The sequence below is a fragment of the Chroicocephalus ridibundus genome, chromosome Z (genome assembly GCF_963924245.1).
Source record: "Chroicocephalus ridibundus chromosome Z, bChrRid1.1, whole genome shotgun sequence".
In the NCBI taxonomy this organism is placed as follows: Eukaryota; Metazoa; Chordata; class Aves; order Charadriiformes; family Laridae; genus Chroicocephalus; species Chroicocephalus ridibundus.
Window position 1 is genome coordinate 61,354,850 of NC_086316.1, and position 27,364 is coordinate 61,382,213.

The 27,364-nt window shown below is 40.2% G+C and overlaps 1 protein-coding gene across 1 annotated transcript in view; it reads left to right on the forward strand.

The window, feature by feature from the left end:
• The first annotated feature begins 3,467 nt into the window (after positions 1-3,467).
• Positions 3,468-27,364, forward strand: part of JMY (junction mediating and regulatory protein, p53 cofactor) — a 75,398-nt gene continuing 51,501 nt past the window's right edge. Inside the window, exons 1-2 of the mRNA XM_063320803.1 lie at positions 3,468-4,747; positions 25,169-25,342. Of these exons, the coding sequence (XP_063176873.1) occupies positions 3,905-4,747; positions 25,169-25,342 (1,017 nt within the window). The 5' untranslated portion in view covers positions 3,468-3,904. The remainder of the gene's footprint in view (positions 4,748-25,168; positions 25,343-27,364) is intronic.

Genomic DNA, 27,364 nt, shown 5'->3' on the forward strand with positions numbered 1-27,364 from the left:
GATGAGACCTGGTTTTCTCAAAAATGCTTTGTACTAAAGCTAGTTTATCCAAGGCATTCAAAGATTCGGATCCAGAAGGGTATAATTACAGTTCAGCCTGCAGCACATTGTAGGAGTCACACACTAGATGCTGGAATGTTTGTTCAAACACTTAGAGGAGTATTTCTGTTCTTGTTCACAACATCAGCACGCAAAAGAAAATTTAGGCAGCACTGCGCAGTAGTTCAGGTTATTCAATCCACAGAGGACCCAACCTTTTACACTCGGCAATTGCTAATCCACCCCACACATGTACAAGCAAGGACATACGTGCAGTTCCATAGGGTTTCATCCCATCAGCAGCCCGATTCTGCATTTATTATGTACACATCTGCCTAGGCAGGCTACCTTTTGTGCTGTATTTGGATTCTGTCGTTTCCTTGTTCTCCCAACACTGACCTGAACCAAGATCATGTCTGAGAACCAGCAGATACAGGCTCAGGGAAATGATACTGCAAATCAGACAAAGCACAGAGTAACTCCTGGAAGTTTGCAAACCTAGTCTTTGCTGGCTTATTAATTCAAGATCTTATTAAATATCACTGCTTGGAGAATGCCCAGGGATAGCAATGACTCAAAGTACTCCCTGCTTTAAAAGTTCTAACGCTTGACCCAGTTCTTACAAAAAAAATATAGGACATCAATTTAATTCCTAACCTTACATTTCAGCTCACTAGTGGCACGACGCTTGTGGCTCTCAAAAAGCTTCGGCTCTATAAAATGTAATAATCCAGCTTGTCAGCTGAGTAACTGCTACTTCAAACAGCCCTGTTGGTTAGGTTAACTAGGCCTCTCACGTGTGCAGTTTCCATGATAGCCATGGGATCCTCAGGTGCTGAAGGGCCATGTCCTTGGCACCAGTTCCCTTCTCTCCAGACAGCTCGTTTTCTTTTTCCAAGACACTCCCCAGTAGTTCTTTCAGTTGCCACAAACTTGGCACCTTTTAAAGTGTGGTAATCAATCCCAGGTCAGGCTGATTGGGCACTACCTAACCCACTTCTGATTAGTGATGAAGAGTACACCCCACCACAAGCCCTGCTCAGAAGGCAATTTAGGCATTTAAGAATGTAATTTTAAGTTTTTGCTTGTTTCTTGGGTAGAAATCAGTGATGTATTTCATTTAAGCACCCTTAAGAACAATTCACCAACATCTGAAAAGCCTGCCTTTTATACTGACAAGTTACGCATGTCCCCCAATACAGAAGTTCCTATGAAGGATACTCAGTGCTTCTTGATAATGTGATTTTGAAAAATTGCTGTTTCCTTCCAGCTTTTTCTGTAATGGCACAATTTTGGCAAAATATAATAGCTCTTGAGAGCTGATGGCACAGCTTTTCTGCTACATGAAAAGAGGCCTATCAGAAAACTTGATTGTAGCGAAGTGATTTTCAGACTAGTTCTCAGCCGGGTCCCATTTACCCAGTTGCTGCTTTAAATCATACTGGCTTGCCCCTATGCTACCTCACAACAGCCAGGCCAATACTGCTCCAAAGACCTTGGCCTCTACAGTAATGTACCTGAAATACACTCTGATCCTTTGGCTGATGAGAAATTTTGAATCCACGTTTAAGTTTCTTAAGCCTGGAGATACAGATATACTGTTGCATCTTCATTGTTTTAATTTTTTTTTCATGCATTACTAAAGGCAAAATTGGACTGCTGCTTACATTCATCTATGGAAAATTCGTTTCTAAATACTTAACAGAAAGAGACTGTATTTCCTCCACCAATGTACTCATTTCTTGCTTGCTTGGCCACTTCACGTGGAGTATAACCACACCTTCCAGATCATTTCACAGGTGCTTTGATCTGGTGCCTAAAATCACGGTAACAGAAAAGAATGCTGCTAAGATGAGCAGCACACATCACCCTTAGCCTTAGAATGCAGATATGGTTCTTCCTCTGCCTGCTGAGCCATGACTTCCTCCTTTTTCCTAACAGCTGCCACTTCGGGTATTCGAGACATAACCTTGATTCTCCTGCATGCACAAGGTGCCTTTGTTAATGATCAGAGAATGTTTGGCTTGCCAGAGGCCCTCCTCAAATACTTTAGGACAGGATGCTCGTCAATACAGTAACTTTAGAAAGAAGCTGTGACTCACTCTGGCTGCCCTGGCAAACTCAATTGAGAATGTTTTATTTCCCCAGTGCTTCCTCTAATTTGGAGCAGGACAACAATATCACAGATGGGCCAACGCATATTGTCTACTGATCCTATTTTTGATCCAAGTATTTTGGAATTGTTACAGTAAGAAATATTTTTTTCTTCATTTATAAAGGGGAAAAATGGAATATCCCAAAGGGCACCAGGAAACCAGCACTTGGCCTTGGTATTGCACGTGATTAATCATTCCTTTCAGACATGCTTATGAGAGTTGTCTGTGCTGGCTTACTGTAACCTATGTGCTCTGCAATACACTTGGAGAACTTGGAGAGTACTGCAGGCGCTGCCAATTTTTAAGTAGTACTGGCCAACATGAACACAAAACATGGTGTCTTCGTGCAGCTAGCTTCAGTTATAGAAGTATACAGTTGTCCAAGACAGCTATTTCAGAGCATGCCCTTTGCCTCCAGGTCTCGTCACAGATGCTGCATGCTCTCTTTTGCAGCCTAACCACAAGGCCAAACTTCTGCTGCATGGCGTGCTGTTAGGTGCTCTTGATAACAGATCTTTGAAGTATTTTTGTTCAACCTCTGGAAAGAATTAAGCCATACAACTACAACAAGCTGCTGCAGCACCACATCCTTTCCATGCAGAAAACGACTTTACGGGAAGAGCAGAAACGAATCCTCTGCAGTTATCATTTCCCTGTGGGGGCTCTGTCACCTGGACGGACATCCATTCTTAAATGTCTCCTGCCAGATCGGGGGCAGAGGCCCTGGAAAACAGTCCTGGGGTGGGGCAGGACAGTGGAGACCGGCTGGGGGAGCGCCAGCGCCAGTCCACTAAGGCCCGTGTGCCCCACCGCGCTGCCAGGGAGTTAACCCCCAGGCCGGAGCCGCGGCCGGGCACCGCCCCGCGCTGCCTCGGGGGCTACCCGCAGCAGAGGCCGTTGCTCCCCAGCCCGTCCCCGGGAGGCGGCACACGCCGCCCCAAGCCGCCCGCTGCCCCAGCCCGGGCCCGCGTCCCCCCGTCCCCACCTCCCGCCCAACGGCGCGGCTCGGCCCGGCCCCACCCCCTCACGGCCGCCGCCCGGCACGTGCCCTTCCCAGCATGCCGCCCGCGGCGCCCGAACGGCCGCGTCGTGCGTCCGCGGGAAGGGGCGGGGCACCGCCCTCCCCCCGCCCACCACCGGGAGACCGCGAGCGTGGCCGGCGGGGAAGGGGCGGGGCCTCCTCGCCCCGCGCACCTCCCTCCGTCGGAGACGCCGGGGCGACAGCCAATGGGGAAGGCGGCCGGCGGGGCGGGGGCGGGGCTTGTGGAGGCGGTCAAGGGGCGGGGCCGAGTTTCCGCAGCGGCGCCGCCGCCGCCGCCGCTTGTAAACAGATCCCGCCCCACGTGACGCGGCGCGCGGAGTACCTGTGCGGGGGCACCGGGCACCGACCGCCGCGGCGGCGGGTCCGTGAGCAGGAGCGGCGGCGGGGCGATTCCTCGGCGGCGGGCTCCGAGTGGGCAGGAGGTGATATCGCTCCGTCCTCCCTCCCCATCCCCCGCCACCTCCCTGGCCGCTCCACTGGGCACTCAGCGCATCCCCCGGCCTCGGCGCCTTCCCCGTCCCTCCGCCGCGAAGATGGCCGGTGGTGGGCGGTGAGGCGGGGCTGACGGGAAGCCGTTATCGGCCGGCGGGGCGGGCGGGGGGCGGCTGACGGGACGGGAGCGGGGTGTGTGTGTGTGTGAGTAGGGGGGGGGAGTCCGCGCAGCGCCATGTCCGCCTTCGCCCTGGAGGAGACGCTGGAGGCCGACTGGGTGGCCGTCAGGCCTCACGCCTTCCAGGAGCGGGAGAAGCACAAGTTTGTCTTCATCGTGGCCTGGAACGAGATCGAGGGCAAGTTCGCCATCACCTGCCACAACCGCACGGCCCAGCGCCAGCGCAGCGGCTCCCGGGAGCTGCGCCGCGGCGGCACCACCGCCCCCGAGGCCAGAACCGCCCCTAAGGCCGGCAGTCCCACGGCGCGCAGGGGCCCGGCCTGGGGCACCGAGTCCGGCCTGCCGCGGGGCTCCCCGCATCCCCGCGCTGAAGCGCTGCCCAAGAGCCCGCTCTGCGCCAAGGGTAGCCCGGCTCGGAGGCCGCAGCGGGGCCCGGAGGCGGCAGGTGCCGCCGAAGAGATAGAAGTGCTGGAGCTGGGGAAGGAGGAGGCCTCGCCGCTGCAGGCAGCCGAGCCGGCCGCTCCCGACGCGGAGCCCGCGGGGGAGGAGTGCAGCTGGGCCGGCCTCTTCTCCTTCCAGGACTTGCGAGCTGTGCACCAGCAGCTGTGCTCGGTGAACTCGGAGCTGGAGCCCTACCTGCCTGCCTTCCCCGAGGAGCCCTCGGGCATGTGGACGGTGCTGTTCGGAGCCCCGGAGCTGTCCGAGCAGGAGATGGATGCCCTCTGCTACAAACTGCAAGTTTACTTGGTCCACAGCTTGGATACCTGCGGCTGGAAGATCCTTTCGCAGGTGCTCTTCACTGAGACTGACGACCCCGAGGAGTATTACGAGAGCCTGAGTGAGCTGCGACAGAAGGGGTACGAGGAGGTGCTGCAGCGGGCCCGCAGGCGAATCCAGGAGGTGAGGATACTGCATGGTCCAGATATCTCCACCTTACTGTTACCTTGTCCCTTACTCTGTGACTTTTTCTTTAGCTGTTTGTTCCAGCTGCTCCTCTCTGCCTTTGCAGAGTTGATGAAACCATGGGACAAAAAAAATGGGAAAAGTAGTTTTAAAAGAAAAAGGCTTTGAAAATCAAAGTAAGAAAATGAGGCTTAACATTTCCAAGGTCTCTAGGGCCAGGATTTAAGAAGGTCCAGAGTTCTCTAGCCATCTAAGCGTGGCTCAGTACTTTTTTCAATCAAACATAGATGTTTGTGAACAAGGATATGATGGATTTGGCAAGGTCTTGCTCCCAGAGTTTTGTTCTTGTGTGGCTTTGCACCAGGATGTGTTGGAGGTTGAGTTTTTCTGTGTAATGGGAGCAGCAACATATGGTGTTTATTTTGACAGTACAGTTTTGGCACTTGAGGCCAAAAAATTTTAGGTTTCTACAGGCTCTGGGTGCTGAATCTGGTATTTCAAGTGGGATGATGTTTTCCAGTGAAATTGTAGGACCTACAACCTCTGTTCAGCTGGTAAGTTGGGATTTTAAAAAGCAGGCTGTCTGGTCCTAGTGAGCATTTACTGTGTTGCCATTGCTAGTGTCTGACAAGAGTTGGGTGTTTCAGGACACTCCATCTCTTTCTCATACCATACTATTTAGAGGAAAGTAGTTGAAGAGGTTCTACTAACTTCTTGCATCAGTGTGTGCGAATTTTTTTCATGTCTTTGTGGACTGAGGTGTATGAGGATCCACACTTTTCCAGCAAAAAAGGAGAATATTACACTTGTTTTTGTTTTCAGTGGCCTTTATCCAGAATGTACCAGGATCTATCTAGGTGCAACTATGTGTAAGAATCAGGGTATGGAATTCTGTATTTTTGCAAACACCATCTAAATTCCGTTATGTGCAGGTAGGTCAAGTTTGGCTGCTTCCGCTGCTGCGTATATCCTACCGATGTTCTGTGTTTAAAAATGTGGGGTGGTGAATGCTTTTTCCTTGATGGAGTATGAGCATATCTGCTTGCTGTCTGTTTTGATGGCAGTTTTGCATCTTTGTAGGATTTGCACTGAGCTTTTCTTTAGTGACTGGAGCTACAGAGTGTGAGAAGATTGTTTCATCAATGATGAAATCATGATAAGGGCATCCAAGTGTAGCATTGTCGGACACAAGTTTATTTCCAAACTGTTGTGTTAGAATATACTATGATTTTTCTTTTTTTTTTTTTCATGGCTATTTAAAGGGCTGAATTAATCCTCGCTAGTTTTGGTGTGCAACTGCTGATTAGTCTAATAGTCTTCGGCAGTAATTTTCAGTCCAGAGAATATGAAAGCATATTGTCTTCCCCTGTTCTCTCTTAGACTGCATGAATGCTTGGGACTTTGTACTTACATTCACTTATCCTTCAGCTCAGCAGTTTTTATTAGGAGCTGAACAGGACAAGAGAAGTTCCCGTTAAACGTGTGGAGTTTGGGAACTGGGTACCTAACTCACAGCACATGGTGTTTTTGAGGAAACACGAATTTGGAATTACGGTATGATAACTGCTTGTTTCTTGGAGGATCTCAACTTCTATTTTGTTAGCACCGGTAGTGTTGGCAAAAAATAAATTGGTTATCAATAGGCAATGCAAGCTTTATCTATCAAGATCTCTGAACTAAAACATCTTATTCTCTGTTAATGTTCAGAATTTATTGCCGACAAAATGGTAAAGCTTATTTGTGTATTTGACAATCTTCCTTTCCCATAGTAACCAATCCAGTAGTGTATCTAAAGTCAGTAAAGCTGTATTTCTGTCACTGTCAGTTGTGTAAATTGATCCTTCCTTAATTAAAGGTAGTTCATGTTTAAGAAAAGAAACCAATAGAATGACCTGCTCTTTCCCTTCTGGCTCTCAGGTTTCTCTTTTCCTTACCTGTTAGTGGTTTACTTGGTCCACAGGAAATGTCTTTCTTTTAGGCAAATACTGGTATTGTTTGTCACTGCAATTCTAGGCAAATGAAGCAATGGATGATGGGTACTGTTCGGTATTTTTGAAGTAAAGGTTTTTCATACTTTCGAGAGAACCTACTGAATCAATGTTTCATCTCTCACTTCAATTTATTTCTCCACCGGTGCTTGAAGCCAGTCTGTTAGCTGATTGCAGGAGTGTTCGATTCCTGCAATTTTAAATTACTTTACTTCTTACAAGATCTTTTTGGGAAAAGGGAAAGTGATTGAGCAGCATCAGCAACTGAAATATCATCAATGAGCGTAATGAATGTGAAGGGTCTTCATTAATGTAAAATTGTGCAAAAAAACAAGTTTGGAACTCCAAGACTTTCGCTTAACATTTTAGAACGTGCCTCTGCAGTTTACAATTATTTCATAGATCTCTCTTTTCCAGGAAAAATTCCTCTGTGCAGTTAGTTAGATATTACTTGAAAAATGCTTGCAGTTTCTGTTGATTACATTCTTCGGAGTGGAGAAGCAAAGTGAGCAGCAAAACCTCTCATGTTCTTTTTTTCGGCATCCCCTACTTGGCCATCTGTTGCTTTCCATAAGTTACACACAAGCCAGTTTATTTTTGCAGCAGTTAATAATTGTTGCTCTTTGTAATAGGCATTTTTATCTCTGTCTCAATTATAAGCCTTTAATAAGCCAGAAGAATGTTGCAAGTAGAAACAGATCCAAGATGAGGAAGAAAAATAGTTGTAGAGGAACTGTATGACCTGGAATTAATTTCTTCTACATAATTTGCAGTTTTGAAATAGCACATCTTTTATTTTGTCAAATAAAACTATTAACTCTGGAATAGCTTAGGAATTTAACTTATCTTAATTTGTGCTAAAGTGAAAAACTGTATCTAAAGGAGTAAATATTGTTCTACCTCATTTTTGAAAAAGAATAAACACTTGTTTAGAGCCGTTCTTCATTAAGTTTATGCCTGTTTAAAAAATTCCTTGGGTGCTCAGCTACGGGTCTGAGCTCCCAAATAGAGACAAGATACAGAATCAGTTACTGACCAGATAAAAGATGCTGTTTCAACAGAGAGGATGGCACTGAATCCTTATTTAGGATTCCAGCTTCTTGGCCAGTATTTCCAAAATCTTAAACTTTGCACCTAGAAGGCAGAAAAAGTATTCCGCTGTACTCTTGTTCCTGCCAGTTTCCTGTCTATGTTCCTCCCCATATAACATAGGAGGAGTTTTTCTAGGCTGAGTGTAAATTTTTGTTAATAAAGTAATATGAATGGTGGTGTCATTACCTCTTTGTCAATGCTGTGTTGGCAAAAGGTTGAATGTAGTCACAGTTTTACTGAATAAAAAGCGGTGTTAGTATAAACTATGATTAAAAGGGCTTGGTGGCTTAGTCACACCAACAAACATATTCCACTGTATGCTTATCCTTTTACTTGCTCTTGCATGGCGAGTTGTGAGTTTGGGAAACCTATCTTTACATGCCTATTTCAGCATCTTTGAATTTATGGTACTTGTGAATCTCTCTGTTTCTTATATCTCTTAATTGCCACGGCAGTCTGAAATTCGGCAGATGATAGCCAACAGAATCTTGAATGACAGTTACAAAAGTAGTCAGAGTCTTTTGTTTTGTTGTTGCCCTGTAAAATCTATGAACAGTCTGCAGGCAGACTGTTAAAGACGATTTTGCGTCTCTGTTCTGCGTGTGTTCTTTTGAATTGCTTTAATAGAAAAGTTCAGAAACACTTTTTAATGATGACTAAATTCTGAAGAAATTCTGAGGGCATTTTATTTTCTGTGGCTAACTTAAGACTGCCTTGGGAGTGGGGACCTACTGATATTTTTAATTTCCTTCCCCTGTGTAGTGGAATATTTTACTAGGCACCAGAATAGCCCTGGGAACTTTATCTTATGTTGGTTGGCTTAATCTTCTTTTGATTCAAAGGGCTAGAAAGGTTATGAAGAAGTCTTTTATCTGTTTTGTTATAGTAACAAGTTGTATGAGAAGAAAATGTAGGGTTTTTTGATAGAAATCCGTAGTCACTTTCTTTTTTTCTTAAATCAGTGTGTATACAGTTTTTTTTAAATGACTTGCACAGTTTTAGTATGGAAGTATCTTTCGTTTTCAGTGAATGAAATATGATTGTTAAATCACACAAATTGGTAAGTAATTGATTTGGTTATAGATCATAGAATTTCACATTTGTTGCTTTCCAAAGGTGCTGGCACATACTTCTGCTTACATCAAAAGAGGTAAATAATATCCATAGGTTATTCTTTTGTTTTGTTGAACCTGTTCTAATATTTTAGAGAAAATGAATATTCAAGATCATCTCCGTAACTAGGAGAATTTTGTTTCCTTGCTTTTGACTATGTGCATTCAGTTCTAAAGTAAATGTGTATATGGTAGGTAGTGGGGTGCTGTACCAAAAATGCAAGTTTTTCAGAGGTAAGATGACCTGTTTCTATTCAGTGCTCTACGGCTAGGCACAGTGTGATTTAAAGAGAGATTTCAATGTCAAACTTGTAAATAATGCAAAAGTAAATAATACTAAACACTACAAAGAAGTATTCAGTATTTCAGTAATACAAAAAAAAAAAAGCTAGTGGTCATGTTTCCATCAAAACCAGTGTAATATCTTTGTATGCAAGAAGCAAAGAAAACTGGATCCTGTATGTTACTTGCAGTCACTAAGATTTATGAGGTGTCTCAGCAGAGAAGAGAAGAACACTGGCTCAGATTTAACTTTGGAGCAGAGAGGATTAAAATAAGATACTGTGGATTTTTTTTCTTATTGATATGAATGGAGCAGAATTAAGACTAATGCTGAGCATTCTGGAAGTCCAACCCAACCAATGAAATTTTGGTTTGAAAGACTTGTTTTACATACTTGTTATTTGTAGCGTTAACACTTCTTTCCAGTAAAACAGTTTTGATTAACTTGTAAATGCTTTTTAAATAGGCTATTCAAGTACTGTACCAGTACTATAAGTTAGTACTAACCAAAATACAGTATGTCAGCAGCTGTAGTGCATTCTGCGTAGAACAGGGGAGTAGCCTCCAGGTTCTTAGGAGACAAATGGTAATAGTACTCTGGCTTGTGCTTCTTTTAGTGTCCAACCAAAGATATTTTCTTCCTTGTCAGCCATCATCTTTTTATTAATCTAATTTGCAGCAGAAGTCTTTAGCAATTATTTCTGGTTGTTACAAACAAGTCTTAAGTTGTTAAATAATTTGAAGGCTTGGCATTTTAGGCATTGGAAGTTCACACCTGCCTCATTCTGCACAGATCAAACCAAATAGCAAGGACACCGCAATACATTTTCAGATAAGCAGAATTAAATGTGGAATGGTTCCCCCTTTCCCCTTTTCTGCAAATAATGAAAATCTAAGTCACACGGATATTTTGTTTTCAGTGAGTTTCTGAAATGTGTTCTGTATGTGTAAATCCATGTTACAAGTTAAACACTTGATAATGGCATCTGATACCGCTGGAAGATGCGGAAGTGAGGGAGAGAGGGCTCTGTCACTTGGGATTCTTGGACCCTTACAGTAGCAAGGATAATTAAATTTGCAATAGTTTAATCGTACAGTGGACTCAAAGTTTCTAAAAGCCTAAGATATGATTACATACCATTTTAAAATACATACTTTAGAATGGCTTCTAGGAATTCCGTATTTAGAGGACATTATACCACATTACCATAGTATTTGCTTGTCTCTTTAGTCTGTGTCTAAGTTCAAAGCAAAATGACAATTTACTTCTTAATTGAAAAATCTTATCTTTTATCCTTTGTCCATTTGGTATCTTCTTGAGTAAATGCTTATTTTTTTTCTACTGCCCTTCCCTTTTACTTCTGTTTTATAGGTAGCAGCAAATTGTTTCAGAGATTTATAGACTTGTGATCATAGGGTGATTAGATCTTTTGTTTGTTTTTTTGCAATCTTTTTCTCTTGTCTCTTTTCCAGTCCCAATAGGATAGCAGTTTTGGGTTTGAAGTTTGGTGGTTTTTTTCTTCCCCCCCTTTCTACAGTGCATTTATGGCATATATGTATATGTTGATAGACTTCATGCATTGTTTTATTAATGCCTTGTTAAGTTTGACAAGAGCTAGATGAAGATGACGAAATACTACTGCTGTATCTGAAAATAGCAGAACGCTTAAAATAATGTACCTTTCTTCAAAACATGTACAAATTACATGTACACAAAGAAAAGGATATCTGCTTGAAAAGTCATTATAGAGTCATCAAAGGATGTGTTGGGTTGGAAGGGACCTTTAAAGGTCATCTAGTCCAACCCCCCTGCAGTAAGCAGGGAAAAAAATTAGATCTTCCTTGATGAAACTTAAGTCTTACATGAAAAATAAGAGTACACTCTGTAGAATATAGCAATACTGTTCAGTATGGTCCTTAGTCAGCAAGTTTAGATTTAACTTTTAGAAACTGAAGACAGCAGCTTGCCAGTCTTGGTAGTTCATTTCCTTTTCCAAGTACCTGGGAGAAAAAAAGGAAATGTAGCATATCCCCTGTGTAACTGTCTGAACTGGGAATGGGGAACCATTTTTGTCCTGTAGTTGGGAGAGTATTCTGTTGATGAGATTATTTTATTTGATATTCCCCTTCGAAATGTTGATTGTTTTGTTTCCCTAGATGTAGAGGTAGACCTTCCTCTATCTTTTTGTTTAAAGTTGTTCTAGTTGATATGTAGTTGCAGGATTTTCATATGCCAGAATATTTTGAAGTATGTACCACCTATATAATAAACACTTTGTAGTCTGTTATGCTTCTCAGGATTCACTTTATATTTTAGCTTTTAGAGGTGGGGTTGGCTAGTCATCTTCTTTGTGTTTGCCTTTGTCTTCTTGCAAGTTTTTTCTCAATTTTTCCAGCATTTTCTTTCTCTTGAATGGAATGTCCTGCCTTCAAGTCGATGCCTTTTAAAACTGCTTTTTTAATCTAGTAAATTTTTATTCCCCCTCTGTTTCTGGCTGAGATGTTATTACACAGGCAAGTTTAGAATTTGAAAGCAGATTCTTTCTAATAATTTCATCTTTTATGTTTCTTGCTGTAATATGACAAGACAGTGCTTACAGATGATCAGTGAGGTTTGCGTTGTTCTTTACATATGTAACTATTCCTACCACAGAGGTGAAGAAGTGACTCTAAAGCAGAGTTCTTCAGAAATGGCTGCACCTACCATTTTTCCTCTTTGGGGAGGTGCTTTTAAGGATTCCTTTTTAATGTTAGTAGAAACACACCATTGCAGTCCACCAGGAAATTGCTGTTACTGGCAGGAGCTTCAGTCAAAGTGGGGACTCAGTCCAACTAAAGATATATCTGCAAAACTTTTTTATCTTCTCAAGAGATGAAAACTTAACCATAAGGTATATCGTAGGGAAAGAAGGAAGACTGGACAGTTAGGAGAGGGAAGGAGAATGATGATGCTCTTAAGATAAATATTGACTAAGTGATGTTACATATATATATATATCTGAGCTGTTACTTACAGCTAAGTTACTATAGCTGTTATTATCTGCTAAATAGGGGTTGGCAGTGGAATAAGGTGGGATTTTGGGATGTCGAGCCTGTTGCTTTAGCAGTAGAGAGTATCTTCTAAATAGGATCAATCGTTTTCCTCCTTTATTTCTCCAGAGAAGAATCAAGTATTAATGTTTGGTGATACTATAAATCTACTGAGTCTATAATGCCATAATGCATTTTTTTGTACCATACGAAAACAAGAGAAGCAAATGAGCATGAATTGAACTCTATAGAGGAACCTGCATCTAAAACATGTTTTGCAATTTTGGGCAACTGGAGTACTCAGGAGTTGCCAGTAATATAACAGTTAACATTGTTTCTTCTCTCTGTCGCAGAAAACAAACATAAAACCCCCTAGTTAAAATAAATTAGCTTTATTTTTAAAATATGCCACAAGTTATTGCTAATTTACAATGTAGTAAAAGCTTGTAAATAAGACAATATGCTGTTGTAAACATTTTCTTGTGTTAAAAATTGAGTGTCCAGAAGTTTTGTCCTGTTGTTGGTATTCAGCATGATAGTGCTCTAGGGAAGGGGCGTATGAGGCTAACAGCAACTGTAGGTTTAACTGTGTAGTGTATGCTGATCTAGATGAGAAGATTGAGAGCTTTTGAGGAAGGGAGCCAAAGTTATTACACAGTGGAACAATTTATTTGAATTTCTCATATATCTTGCATAGTACTAACATCACTGTAACCATTCAGGACAACGATCTTGGATAGTTCACTGAAAATCCCTGCTTCAAGTGCAGTGTTGTTTAGTAGCAAATATGCAAGAATATTTTAAGAATGTTGAAAAAAGGATTATTGTGCCCTTACAGGAAGTAATAGTATGATCTCATTGGAAATCTGGTGGTGCTGTTTGCTACAATACAGGTTAGCCTTTAATTGTTGAAGCCCTTGTATAACTTGAAACAGGATTATTAAAAAAAAAAAAAAGGCAAATAGTCCAAATTTGTTGCGCAGGAGATTGGATGATCTCATAGTATCTTCCAGTCATAAGCTGTATAAATTAATAAGGGAAATGTGTTTTTGTTTTAATTAGTTTGTTGTTGCAGCTTGCCCAGTTTCCATTTTCTGAGGAATTTTGGCCTGAAATATAAACCAAACCACGATTAGTTTGTCTGAAAACTTCATGAAGAATTTTAACACACAGTGGTAGACGTTAACTTGAAAAGTCTCCACAGATGTCTCCTTGTTTACTAGCTTTTGCTTGTTGACTGTGTCCATTATTAATAATAGCCTTTTTAGAGGCTCATTTCATAGAATTTGTGCAGTTTGGATTTTACTTTTGGATTAACTCTTCTGGTCATAGGCAGAAAAGTGTTTTGATGTGCACAGCGCTTCCCTGGCAAGCTAGTCGTTGAAAATCTTCATCTGGAGCCATTCAGAGTAGGTGTAAATGGAATGCTGGTGGCGTGTCTGCCTATGAACTTGTTCACCAGGTGCAAACATTTTGTCAGAGGTTCTTTTCAGTTAAAAAAAACCTTTTACTGGTAAGACCCTGTCTCTGTGTTTCCTTTCTATCTATTCTTTTCTGTTTGTGGTATTTATATAGTAAAAGTTACCAGATCTCTGTGGGGTTTTTGTGTTATGTATGGGGCAGACAAACATTATCCATTCAGAAAAATCTGAATGCTTACTAGACTTTTTTTGTCAGCGAATTGCTCCTGGAAAGGTGTTATAAAACACTTCCAGTCATTCAGCAACCATTTTTATCTTTTCTGAAAGTAAATTGAGTACCTCTGCTTTCTTAAATGATAATGGAAATTTTTGTTTGTTTTATGCTACTGTTGTGATAGTTTCCAAAATGTATTTGTAGACAAATGTTTATATGACCTTCTTTTGGAAAAAATGCCATGATGTTGGTGTGAAGGAACTGGATGATTTTTTTTTCCTTTGAAAAATGTTGTTTAAATAATCAATTAGCATTTGTTTGTGATGACTTGCAGACAATTTATGTGGGTCATCTAAAATTAGTAGTAGCACAACTTTTCACATAGCAGCATTGCATCATGATTTGTTTCGAGCTACTTTAGGGAGAGGGTATCGTAAAAGGTTTTTGAATAACTTAGAATCAGAGATTATCATGTTAGAAGGAACATCTCTGGGTTTTCTAGTTGAACCCCATGCTTAAAATAGAACTAATTTTGATTAGGGCTTTTTTTTTTTTTAACCCCAAACTTTAAATAGCACTGTGTGCTCTGTATCTGTTTTAGGGAAATTTTAAAAAGAAATCAATGTTTGAGGGAGAAAAATCTGTAGATCGATTTTAGAAGTTTGTGAAAGCTTATCATTTTTCCACAAATAGTGCTGTGGCTTCAGAGCTCAAATTCTTCAGTCTTTGGTAATGCGATATTTGTTTATAACCATCAGATGTCAGGGTTTTAAATTGTGCTATTTTGTCACTTGAGAGTAGTATAATTCAGCAAAATCCGTATGTGGGGGGGAGTTTAAAAAATCCTAAACTACTTGCAAATTTTATCTGTGGAATAATTGGATGAATAGGTAAATGTATTATTTCAGCTGTGTTTTATCATGGTCCTTTATCACACGTGTGTGTGTTTTTCGCTGTGACATTTAAAACGGTTATCATGAAAACAGAAACAAAACCAACCCAAACAGGTAACATTACAGAACAGAAGTCTGTGTTCACCTCATACGAATATAAATTGCTTTTGTCTGAAAAGTTGTACTGTTGTGAAAGTGATTTAATAGCTTGTTATTTACGTGATACTTCTTGTTAGAGTAAGTGGAAAAATAGTGTGCATGATACGGGATTTCAGGAGTTTCTTGATATCTTATTTAGCCTTTTGTAAGTAATAGTGGGCTGTAAATGTGTTCTTTCTATTGGGCTTTTTTGGATATTGTATTGAACTTTAAAATAAAAACCCCCATTACGTTAGCTTAGAAAGTTTAAAAATTGCATTTCGTCAGGTGTAATGCTGTTTCCTTCTTAGATCTACCTTTCAATGATTTCATCATTGTCTGAGGTGCTGTAGAGGTTGAAACAGTGCTGAACTATACCAGCCTTGAGAAATCACACAGAGGGCCATTTGAGTTAACTGTCAGCTGTCATCCAGGGTTTAAAGGCTGTTCATCAGCCATGTTGTTGAAGGGAGCTGAAGAACTGGATCATCAGCTTGCTGGTGCTGAAAGGCAGGGATCCTATTGCTTTCTGTCCTCCCTGCTTCAGCTTTGTGTTCCTTCCTGTTGTGCTTCTCTGCCCTTGCAGTTTGCTGATTCAACTCAGTAAACTTCAGTAAATTAATCCAAGAGAAACTACAGAAATAGCTTTCTGCCAGATGCTCAGTTATATTTTTGAATGGTCTGAGAAATACCAAAGCCAATCGCAGTGGAGGAAGAGGGCACCTGAGAGCAGAAGGAACAGGGAAGTGGTGTGAAACTGGAAGGAGAGAGGGAAGAGGGGATGGGAAGTGTGATCTCCTTTTGATAGGAGCAAGCCATTAGCTTAGTTCAGCTTTAAAAAGTGAATTCATGCGTACCAGTGCTTTGAATCTGGTATTGTCACAATGCTTTAACTACTTTGAATTAGATTTTTTTAAAGTCTAACATTAGCTTTATCAGACATTTGAGAATATCTTCTACCATGCCAAATGCATTGTAAAATTGGTAAGAGTACTAATTCAGTGTGTCTGATATAATTTCCATCAGCTGAATTCGGAGTGAAATTGATTATACCTCTTAAATATACTTTTTGTCTTCCCACCAAGTTTTCACCTTTGTTTTCATAAAAGAACATTTGCTCTTTAGCAGAGTGGGTATTAGGCTGGGCCTGTGTCCTGGCATTGCAAACATTATACAAAGAAGGGTTTTAAGAGTAGCATTGTAATAACTGCTAACTAAATGTATTCATTATGTGCAAATATTAGTTTGTTTCAACAGTTGTCAGTTTTGAGGCTCTTAAATATGTTTTCCTGACTAGTAGCATAGTTCAGAAGCACAGAATAAGAGGGTCCGTGGACCAAAAGTTTATGTATTTCATGGCACAGCATGAACACTTATATAAGATATGTTTTCAGTCTTCTGGCTTTAGGTTTTATTTTTGATTGGACTCCTGCAGGAAAAAAAATACTTAGAACTCATTAGGACATGTGTAAAATAAACTCTTTGCCAAGCCTTCAGGGTGAGGTGTTGCCTAGAAGTCTTTTTGTTCAGAGTTACCATGTTCCAACTGATCAGTGATTCATTAGTGACTTTACCTTTTAGTTATTTTGCTGCTTTCCAAAGGGAAGGAGTCCCAGAGTGCCATAAGAACTTTGAAACACAGTAAACGGATCTATTTTATTCATCAAATTACATTACAATCTAAATACTTTTTTCTGGGTTACTAACAGCAGAAAAAAAGCCTAGCACTCCTGTGCAATTAGCCCTTGTTTGCTATAATTTCTGTAGCTTATTTGTGGCTGTGCCCTTCTAAGCAATACGCTAAACTCAAACAAATACTTGTTTTTTTTATATGCCTTCATTTAGCATGAGAGAGTAATTCAGGAGTAGCACAGTTCAGGTAAGGTGATGAGATGAGTGCTATCTTAAAATAAAAGCAGCATTACCACGGTGTTACACCTTTGTCTTGTTTACAGTAAAGGAGATGCATAATTTTTAATTGTTGACATCTCTCTCTTGAGCTTTCAGAAGAGATCTGGTGTGCCATACATTGTTGTCAGAGTTGGCAGCTTAAAGCCTGAGCCTCGTGATGTTCCAACAAGTTATATATATACATACAGTTCTGCTGAGACTTCTGTTTAGAATTTCGGGTGGGAGGAGAGAAGTTGCATTATTTAGTAATGATGCATACATGGAAATTATGGTTTGGCTCACTTGGCTACATTAAAATACTACATCAATTTTTCTTACACAGTTCAGTTCTTTTCTATGGACTTGTATTACAGGCAGTGTATTGAAATGAGGTGTATTTTGGTAGGCTGTGTAAATGAACTTGGCAAAAGTAATTGGTACTTTGTCCTAGGGGCAACCTAAGTGTAAACGATGATAACTAATAAGAGTGAAAAGATGCCAAGCAATCTGCAATATGCTGGTCTTAGCTTCTGGTGTGCTCTCATGTAGTGAGGTGACCTTGGCCACCAGGTGCCCGTCAAGCTGCTCTCACTCCACTGTTTCAGCTGGAGATAGGTGAGAAAATATGACAAAAGGATTGTGGGTTGGGATAAGGACAGGGAGATCACTTAGAAATTACTGTCACAGGCAAAACAGACTCGACTTGGGAAATTAAGTTAATTTATTGCCATTCAAGTCAGAGCAGGATAATAAGAAATAAAACCAAACCTTTAAACACCTTCCCCCCACCCCTCCCTTCTTCCTAGGCTCAACTTCATTTCCAGTTTCTCTACCACCTCACCCCCAGTGGCACAGTGGGACGGTGAATTGGGTTGTGGTCAGTCTGTAACATATTCTCTGTCACTTCTTCCTCCTCACGCTCTTCCCGGCTCCAGCGTGTGGTCTGTCCCTCCCACAGGAGACAGATCTCCACGAACTTATCCAATGTAGATCCTTTCCACCACATGCAGTCCTTCAGGAACAGACTGCTCCAGCATGAGTCCTTTCCACACAGTCTTGTCCTTCAGGAAAAGACCGCATGAGCATGGGTCCCCCATGGGTCTCAGGTTGTGCCAGCAAACCTGCTCCAGCGTAGGCTCTTCTCTCTATGGGGCTGGAGGTCCTGCCAGGAGCCTGTTCCAGCACACGCTTTCCATGGCGTCACAGCTTCTTTCAGGGCACATCCACCTGCTCTGGCGTGGGTTCTTCCATGGGCTGCCGGTTAGATATCTGCTTCACCGTGGACCTCCATGGGCTGCAGAAGGACAACATGCTTCACCACGGTCTTTGACACAGGCTGCAGGGCAATCTCTGCTCTGGCACCTGGAACACCTCCTCCCTTCTTCAGACCTTGGTGTCTGCAGGGTTGTTTCTCCCATGTATTCTCACTCCTCTCTCCTGGCTGCTGTTGTGCAGCAGTTTTTTCCCCTTCTTAAATATGTTATGAAAGAGGTGCTGCGACTGTTGCTGCTGGTTTCAGCCTTGACCATTGGTGTGTCCTTCTTGGAGCTGGCTGGAACTGGCTCTGTTGGACATGGTGGAAGCTTCTGGCATCTTCTCATAGAAGCCAGCCCTGTAGACACCTGCTTCAAAAACCTTGCCACCTACACCCAGTACATTTCTGCACACATGTCCTGAGGTACACATGCTCTCTGCATGGTAAAGGACTGTTTTAAACAGGGTTTAAAGAGGAATAATGTGGCTTGCTTGGTAGGAGCAGCTTTTCAGAGGCTAGAAGACACATCTTACAGAAGTGTTCGTTTTTTATTTCTTGTGTTTTACTTCTTAGCATCTTTTTTTGGGTTTTATTTTGTGTGCATGCGGGTTTGCTGTTTGTTTCTTAGAAAAACTGCAAACTTTGAACTTCTTTGTTATGTGTCCTTTATGTATGTCTTTGGTTTGATTATTTTAATTAGCTCAGTCCTTCTGTAAACAGCCCTTCAGAAAGTGCCCTGAAAATCCAGACAATAACCTTTGCAATGTGTCGGCACTCCCCATCTTCAGAAGCCTGGCTGTAAAAATTAGGGGTTTTTTTGTCCACTCAGTAGGTGTATGATTGCTTTATGTACTAATTATAAACTGTGTTGTTTCCAAATAAGTTTAATATGTAAGTTGCTTGTTTGTATGTTTTTTTAATCTTAAGAAGTTAGACAGATGCAGTGCTGGTTCCAGCACTTCTCATGCTGGGCAGTACTACCTTATTTGTTTATGCTATCCCAGCTCTGTATCCATCTTCTGTATTCTCTTAGATGATTTCTGCCCCAACAGTAAAATATATTTTAGATCTATAATGGAGAGTCAGGCTTTGGGTCTGTTACTGGGGCCTTCACCTGCTCAATATGCAAATGGTCTTTTTATACTACAAAGATACGGATTGTTGATAGCAATGCAATCATGCAAACAGAAAGCTAAATTTCCTGTCAAGGCTTGATTATTTTTTTTTTTTTTTAAACCACAACAGGTGACATTTTAATTCAGGACCATGTGTGTAAGAGAGAAAAGCAGTTTTCCTGTAGTACAGTTTACTTGAGACTCCTGCTCATTACGAGGCCATGTGGGAGTGTGTTTGCTTTGAACAGAATTTTTTTGTTGTTTGTTTAAAGATAGCTTAAAAAGAGAGAGAATAGAAACAATTTTAAGCATGTTCTGATATAAGAAACTGCAGTAAGTTCAGTTCCTAAAACTTTGCGTCCAAATTTTATGTTCTCTGGGGCGTTATTTCTCCTGAACTTTTTTGTCTAGAGCTCTAGACAAAATTCTTTGTCTAGAGCTAATGGGAGACTATTGCAAGTGTATCAGCAGGAGGATTTGGTATTTTACTCTCAGGATTCCTGTTTAGTAGAAAGAATGGAATATCTAAAAACTACTCTATCTGCAGAACTGTACTCTCTGAAAACAACTATCCTTAGTTTTATCTGTAATCTTAAATATGCTGCTTCAATTAAAAATCTTTAGAATTTGTCCTGGAAATGGCAAGTAATACTACAAGGCTTCTGAGAACATAAATTCATAGGAAAATAGGGCATTCTGTAATTCCAAAAATAGGAAGAAGCTTAGGAAGAGACTGAAAAATATCTTTATGGTCTGTTTTAGCTGAAAATGGGTATGTGTCATATTGCAGTCTTTTTATAAAAGACACAAAATAAAATAGGGGTAACAGGGAAGGCTGTGGGAATAATAGAAAGGAAATGTAAGGCTTGACTCTTCACTGATTAAATCAAGCTTTGGATTATGTTCCCAACTGAGGTCAACATAATTGCACTGTCTGCTGTAATGCTTTTAAATCTTTATGGACAAAATATATTTTAAAAAAATAACAAAGACGGAAATAATCTTTGTTATGTAGTTCAAATTTATGTGCTGTTAAATAAAAAAAAAAGTGTTTCCTGCTGGTTAGAGTCTATCTGCATAGTAGTTGCCTAAAATATATTTCATTTAGATGTGAACAATGTAACGTCTGTGAAACATGATTCTTAAAATAAATGCAGTATTCAATGGATGTAGCTCTAGTCAGGCCTGTACAGGATATTGCTCTACCCTCCTCCACCCACTTCTTGAAATAATATAATTAAAAAACTGTGAAAGTGAAAAATTCATATTGAGACTGTTGAAGTAAATGAACAGTAACAGTGAATGTCTGTGCTGAAAATTACTAATGAGTGAGGCATAAAACAAGCCACAAAAATTGTTCGTGTTTTTTATGCTAACAGCTTGAAAATTGCATGGTATTAAGGTATCAGGTTGGCTGATGCATTTGGCCAGCTTAACCAATGTCACCATCTCACTAAAAGGTTTTAGCTGAGTTTTCATGTTTCTAATATAGTGTATCGTCTAGGTGTTGCCTGTGTGAAAATTGGAACATATACAGTTAAACTACCTGTGAGTCTATGGCAGGCCTGCTTTGCCTTATGACATTATTAATTCAGTGGATTCTGTGCTAGACCTGACGTTATTGTTATCTGATAGTCTGAATACTGTCTGGATGGCAGCCAGCTAAAAAAATGCTTCAGCTGACTTTGGTCCAGAACAGGAAAGCTTCCATCAGACTGCTTTATTGAGCAAAGTGGGAGAGGTCCTCTACGCAGACAGCTTAGCACCATCTATCTCCTATGTCAGTGCCTTTAGGACAGGCACCAATCTTCTGCTCATACCACTCTCTGTTGGTGAAGACTTGGTGATTGGTAATCACATCAGTTCCAAAAAGTGAGGGAATAGTCTGACCCTTTTATATTTCTCTAAACCGTGTTTATAGAATCATAGAATTGTTTAGATTGGAAAGGACCTTTAAGATCAAGTCCAACTGTTAACCTAGTACTGCCAAGTCCACCACCCAACCATGTCCCTAAGTACCACATCTACACGGCTTTTAAATGCCTCCAGGGATGGTGACTCCAGCACTTCGCTGGCAGCCTGTTCCAATGCTTGAAAACTCTTTTCAGAGAAGAAATTTTTCCTAATAACCAATATAAACCTCCCCTGGCCATTTCCTCTTGTCTTATCACTTTTTACTTGGGGGAAGAGACCGATCCCCATCTCGCAACAACCTCCTTTCAGGTAGTTGTAGAGAGTGAGAAGGTCTCCCCTCAGCCTCCTTTTCTCCAGGCTGAACAACCGCAGCTCCCTCAGCTGCTCCTCATAAGACTTGTGCTCTAGACCCTTCACCAGCTTCATTGCCCTTCTCTGAACATGCTCCAGCACCTCAATGTCTGTCTTATAGTGCGGAGCCCGAAACTGAACACAGTATTCAAGGTGTGGCCTCACCAGTGATCACTCCCCTAGTCCTGCCAGACACACTGTTTCTGATACAAGCCAGGATGCTGTTGGCCTTCCTGGCCACGTATCATAACTATAATTTCAAATACATGTCATAATTTGTCTGTGTTGTTTTTCAAAACTGGATTTTTTCACACTTCTTTGGTTTCTTCTTTCTCTCATGTAACTTTTAACCCAAGTGAAATTTGAGGCAGCAATTTATGGTGGTGATCTGACAGGAAAAAAATAATTTTAATGTGCTTTTGAGCTGTTTGCAGTCTTTGTAGAAAAGGTTAATGTTTGGATCTCTTTCCCCAAAACGCTGTCTGAATGATCCTGTAGGAGAACACGTTAATAGGCTGATCAGTGTAATGAGTCTGTGTGTAGCCAGTGCTCGCAGGTGGTAACCTTCCTACCCGTTTTGAGGAATGCGCTTATTCAGTAGCTCTTTGGTCTTTGCTCCAAACCAAATAAGGTGATACTCCTTGATTTACAAATCAGTTTTCATGTTTTGTTACGTCTTTTCTGGCAACTGTGGTTTAAATGAAATTTCATCACCATTTGCATTCAGGAAGGTCTTCATTAGGCACAGGAAATGGATTCTGTGTGCATCGTTGCCTTAGGAAGGAAGAATAGTTGCTTACCTGGTGTTAATAGTCGAAGAATACGTATATTCTGTATGAATAACGTGCCTTCACTTGTTTGTTTTTTTTATTTTTTTTATTGGGGGTTTGGTATTTCTGAAGGAGTTGAAGATTAGGTTTAGGTTTGGGGTAACCCCAGCAGCAGACCAAATAGAACTGGACACAGACAAGACCTTGAAACTATGCCCATTTACGTGCAGGAATGTAGTGATAATTGATTACTTTATCCATACTGTTTCCAGCGATGGGCATGATTTTCACTGAACAACCAGCTAATTAGAAGTAGTAATACTTTCAGTGTCCTTAAGATGTCTTTGTGCTATACTGATGGACTTAAAATGGTCCTTCATTTCCTGGTGCTTTCACTCCAACTTCTGCAAATTTGTGACTGGCTTCCAGGATATCATAACTATATAACTATTGAATAAGCCTTAAAAGTGGTCTGTAAAGGGGAACATCCCCCCCTTCACCCTCCCCCCCCTTCACCCTCCCCCCCCTTCACCCTCCCCCCCCTCCCCCACCCCCCCTTTAAAAAAAAAAAAAGAAAAAAAAAAAAGGGCCTGCATTGCATTGTTCTGCTCCTGGAATGAGGTTGCTTAAGATTCTACTTTAAATCGTGATAGTTTTCTCTAATTTTTGTCATTTTTTTGTTGTTCTCTAGTATTTGTATCCTAGTAGAATAGTAGGGTTTCAGAATGAAATGTGTGAATGTATTTAATAAGAAGATACTAATAGCTTAAGCAACTAAAAGGAAACTAACATTACAGTGTGCTGTAGATCTGCTGCTAATAAGAGAGACCCTTTTTGCAATGTGTGGCTCGAGAAGAAAGGTTTGTTTTTTCAGTACCTTGACAGAAGGATAATTGCAGCTTTGGGATTGCAAGGGGGTTTTCTGATAGTGCCAGGGGGAAGTATGAGAAGGTTTGAGTATGGGAACTCTGTTTTTAGGCACTAGCAACAAGCAAGAGGAGCTGAGGTGGAAGGTGGCTATAAGACTAGATGTTTAAAACAACTAGTGGGCTGGAATACTGCATGAAATCCAGAGGGACTTAGGACTCAAACCTAAGAGCATCTTGGGGTGACTTCTGTCCCTGTAACTGCAGGTTAGATTATGTGTGTTTAACCCTGAAAGTTCATGAAATGTCAGTGGTACAGACTGCAATCCACAAACCACTACCCAGCACTCTTCAGTGAGAGCTCAAATGCCACAAAATATTACGTGCTGCTGGAAGGGAGCAGAAGGGTGTAGCAAATAATCTTACAACAGGAACAACTTCCTAGGTGAAGTTGTTTAGGTAATACAACAAATTGCCTCATGCTGCTGAGCAGTGTCACATCTGTTCTACACCATCTTGCCTAAACCTTTCATGCCTGCTAAGCCTTACTGAGGGAAAGCTCTTCCTGGCTTTTCATCTGACCGTTGTTTTGATGCTGAACACTTAAATAAAGCTGCTGTGAGCCTCCCTGCATTCTGCTCTGTGTCCCCTCTCTGATCCTCGCTCATCTTTAGTGCTTCAGAGAAAGCCCAGGTGGGGTTAGGGGCACGTTCAGAAGCAAACTATGCATTATGAAGAAAGAGAAAATTTCTCTTGTCTGGTCAGGTGACTGAAACACAGCATAGTAATATAAATGTAATGGGGTAAACTGGGTAGACAGTATGGTAATCAAGACACTTTTGGGTGTCCTGGCATATAAATGAACTATACTGTTGACCAAAGCTTCAGTTTCTAATTTGCAGTTCCCTCTCTTTTATCTTCTAGTTTTAATCCTTGATGCACTTGAGTGTAGTGAGAATGTTTCATGTACGCTTGGCATCTGACTTGAATGAACAGATAGAAGATACAACATGCTTTTTTCATAGTTCTTCTAATCTATGTTAAGTTTAAATAAACTTGGACTATGAATATATGCTTTTGAGATGATAATATATAGGACAGGAGACTTTGACACTGAAAATTACATAACGGGCGATTAATTTTACATAATCTTGTCTTTGTAAATACATTAAGTACCCCACACGTCTGTATGAGATTAGTTTTTGTTAAATAGTTGAATATTTTTTTTAGAAATGGTGAAAGATTTCCAGCACTATGTGAGTTGTGCCTGGGCAAATGCCCCAAATAGATGCAAAACAGGCATATAAATTAAAAACGTACATTGTAGCAAATTTGTACAAACAGATGAATTTTCATCTTCTTACAAAACAAAGGAAGGAATGCACAGACTTTGATATTATGTTTTCTTATATGAATTAAAACATAAAGTATTATATTTTAAGTATTTTTTTAAATAGAAAAATCTAATGGAAACTTTGTGTTGAAATGTCATGCATTTGGAAATTTGAAATTTGAAATTTCATGCCTACACGGTCTCTAGGCTAAAATCATAAACCTGAAGGCAAAATCACCAGAAAGGCAAATCACTGTTTTATTTCATATAGATTCTTGTCTGTGTCTGGAGCTGATATAATGGCACTGTGTGGGTCCAGAGTAGAGAGTGCCAAAAAAAAAACCCCAAACACCAAAAAACCGAGAGAGATCAAAATGTGCCTTGTCTTCTTTTGGGAAATGTGTGAAGTAGCATAGCTGATTCCTACGTTATAGATTCTTGCATTAAGTTGCTTTTTGTGCTGTGTTTATGCTCATATTCATTACCTTCCAGAGATTTTTGAAAGAAAAAATCAACAGGATCGTTGCACATTTTGGTTTAAGGTTATTGGAGAACGTGGTCCTACTTGGCTGGCTAAAATTAAGATGTGGATGGGGATTAAGATTTTTTGTTTGTTTGTTTATTTGTACATTTCTCTGAGTGATGATTTTGTGGGAGAGGGAAGATAATACAAAGGATGGGTTAAAAAATGTTTTCTAAATGACTGTCACTTTTAGCAGGAGTGTTTGAACTAAAATTGGCGCTTTTTCTACAGCTTCTGGAAAAACATAAGAACACGGAAAGCATGGTAGAGCTGCTTGAACTGTATCAAATGGAAGATGAAGCTTACAGTAGTCTTGCAGAAGCTACCACAGAGCTCTACCAGTACTTACTACAGCCATTCAGAGATATGAGGGAACTTGCGATGCTTAGAAGACAGCAGATAAAGGTATGGTAAAGGTAACTGAACTTCTTATTAATGTGGAAATTGTGATTTTTAGTTACTATTTACTGCTTTTATTATGCAGTATGTACTCAGGAACTATGGTTTCTCCATTAGTTGACCCTATTTTTCTGGTTCCTCCACTCAGAGGAGTGCTTTTGAAGAGTGAGAACATCTCTGACATTTATAGCTAACCATCACCTGTTTAACTTACTGTGTTTGACTGTTCAAATTCATTGCTGAATTTAATAGGTGAAAATTAAGAATTTTGTTATTACTGTGAATACTGACTAATATATAAAATAGATACTGTACTTATGTCTCTTTCTGTGCTATTCTTTTAAAAGATTGTACAGGAAGTTAATTTTAGTTTTCTGAGATAATCCGATAAACCACGACAAGTCAGTAGCTTCTCATCCAATCTTGTGAAACACTTAAACATGGAAGCGTATTAGATGTATATAATTTTTTGTGACACTTTAACAGTGTATTTTGCAAAGCTAAAAAAACATAGCCAGCTGAATAATACGCCACTTTTTTTAAAACTGTTTTATAATGCCTATGTTTGATTTATTTTAAAATAATTCCAATTTTAAATACTCAACCAAAAATAACAAATATCATCTTTATTGCATCTCAGAAGCACTTTTGATAAAATCATTGGTTCCTATGCAGATTATTAAGACTGTAGTCTTCTGATTCATCTAATATATGTGTGGTAACATAGCAGCTAAAATGGGTTTGTTTCATTTAATCTGTATTGCAAATGTCAATTTATCTCAGCTTGGCACCTTGTTCAATTAGCCAACATTGTTTTTACTGGTTTCAATTTAAAACTACAATGTTTTTCTCTGGTTTTGACTGTAGAAAGAGAGAGGTAGGCAAGAGGATTTAAAATTCAAAAACTATTTTTATTTTGAGCTATTGCTCTGTCCACAAAGTAATGTTTCAGAAAGTTCAGCAATCTGAAACTAACTCATGATAAATGTTGCTGCACAGAGAATTGGGATGAATATTTTTTTTCAGATGGCTGAAGATTATGAACACTACATTTAATAAGAGGCCTTCTTCAAAGCACGATGAAACAGTTTCCATTTTATTAGAATTTGTAGGAGGAGAAAAGATTTTTTTTTTTTGTCTTTTGTCAAACAAGAAAAGATAAATATTATATTGAGTAGGGAATGTGATCCAAGAGTTGTGTCTTGTTTTTTTTCTTTTTCCTTTTTTTTTTAACCTCAATGATCGTTTGAATTACAGCTTTAAAATACCTCATTTTCTATTTTTTCTGAAAGAACAACCTTGGTAAACTTCAGAGGCGTGTTCTGTGGTTGATTTTTTTTTTTTTTTAGTTGTACATAGTTGCATCAAATGTACGTTAAGTTCTCTTCCTAACTTGGCAATTTTCGAGTTATAAAACTTGGTCATCTGTATTATGTGGTAGAGAAAGATGCCATCTCTTGTTTTTATTTCATTGTTTGAGAGAAAGCAGTACTTGTATCTATGATGACAAAATATATATTACGCTGGGTATCTAGGGTGGAAGAATTGCTTTATAAATAGAACTTGAGCATGAAATGGTTTGTGTTAACTTGCTGAGTATGTTTTTCTGGCAGGCTTAATAATGGAACAAAGATCCTTAGGTTTCTATAAACTCTTATGGCTGGGGTTAGCTCCATTTGCATGGAGTATTTCTAGAATGGAAGTATTTTTGATGCCTCGGTGAAATGGGAGCTGTGAACATATAATACTGTTTACATATGAAGGGTGACAAGGAGGAAGATAAAGTTTGGATGTAGGGCAGGGTAAGGAAGGTATAACCTGCAGAATGTGTTATTAAAATGAAAAAATCAGTTACAAGGATAATTAAGCTTGAATACAAATATCAGTATTTAGTCAAAATTGCATATGCCTTCTGTAATTATTTTATTTGATGCTTTTAGAAGTTTTCTGTATTAGGTATCTGTTTTTGATTTGTTGGGAAGTTGTTTTAGTTTTGCTTGTTTTTTTTTTTTTAAAGAATTTGGGGTT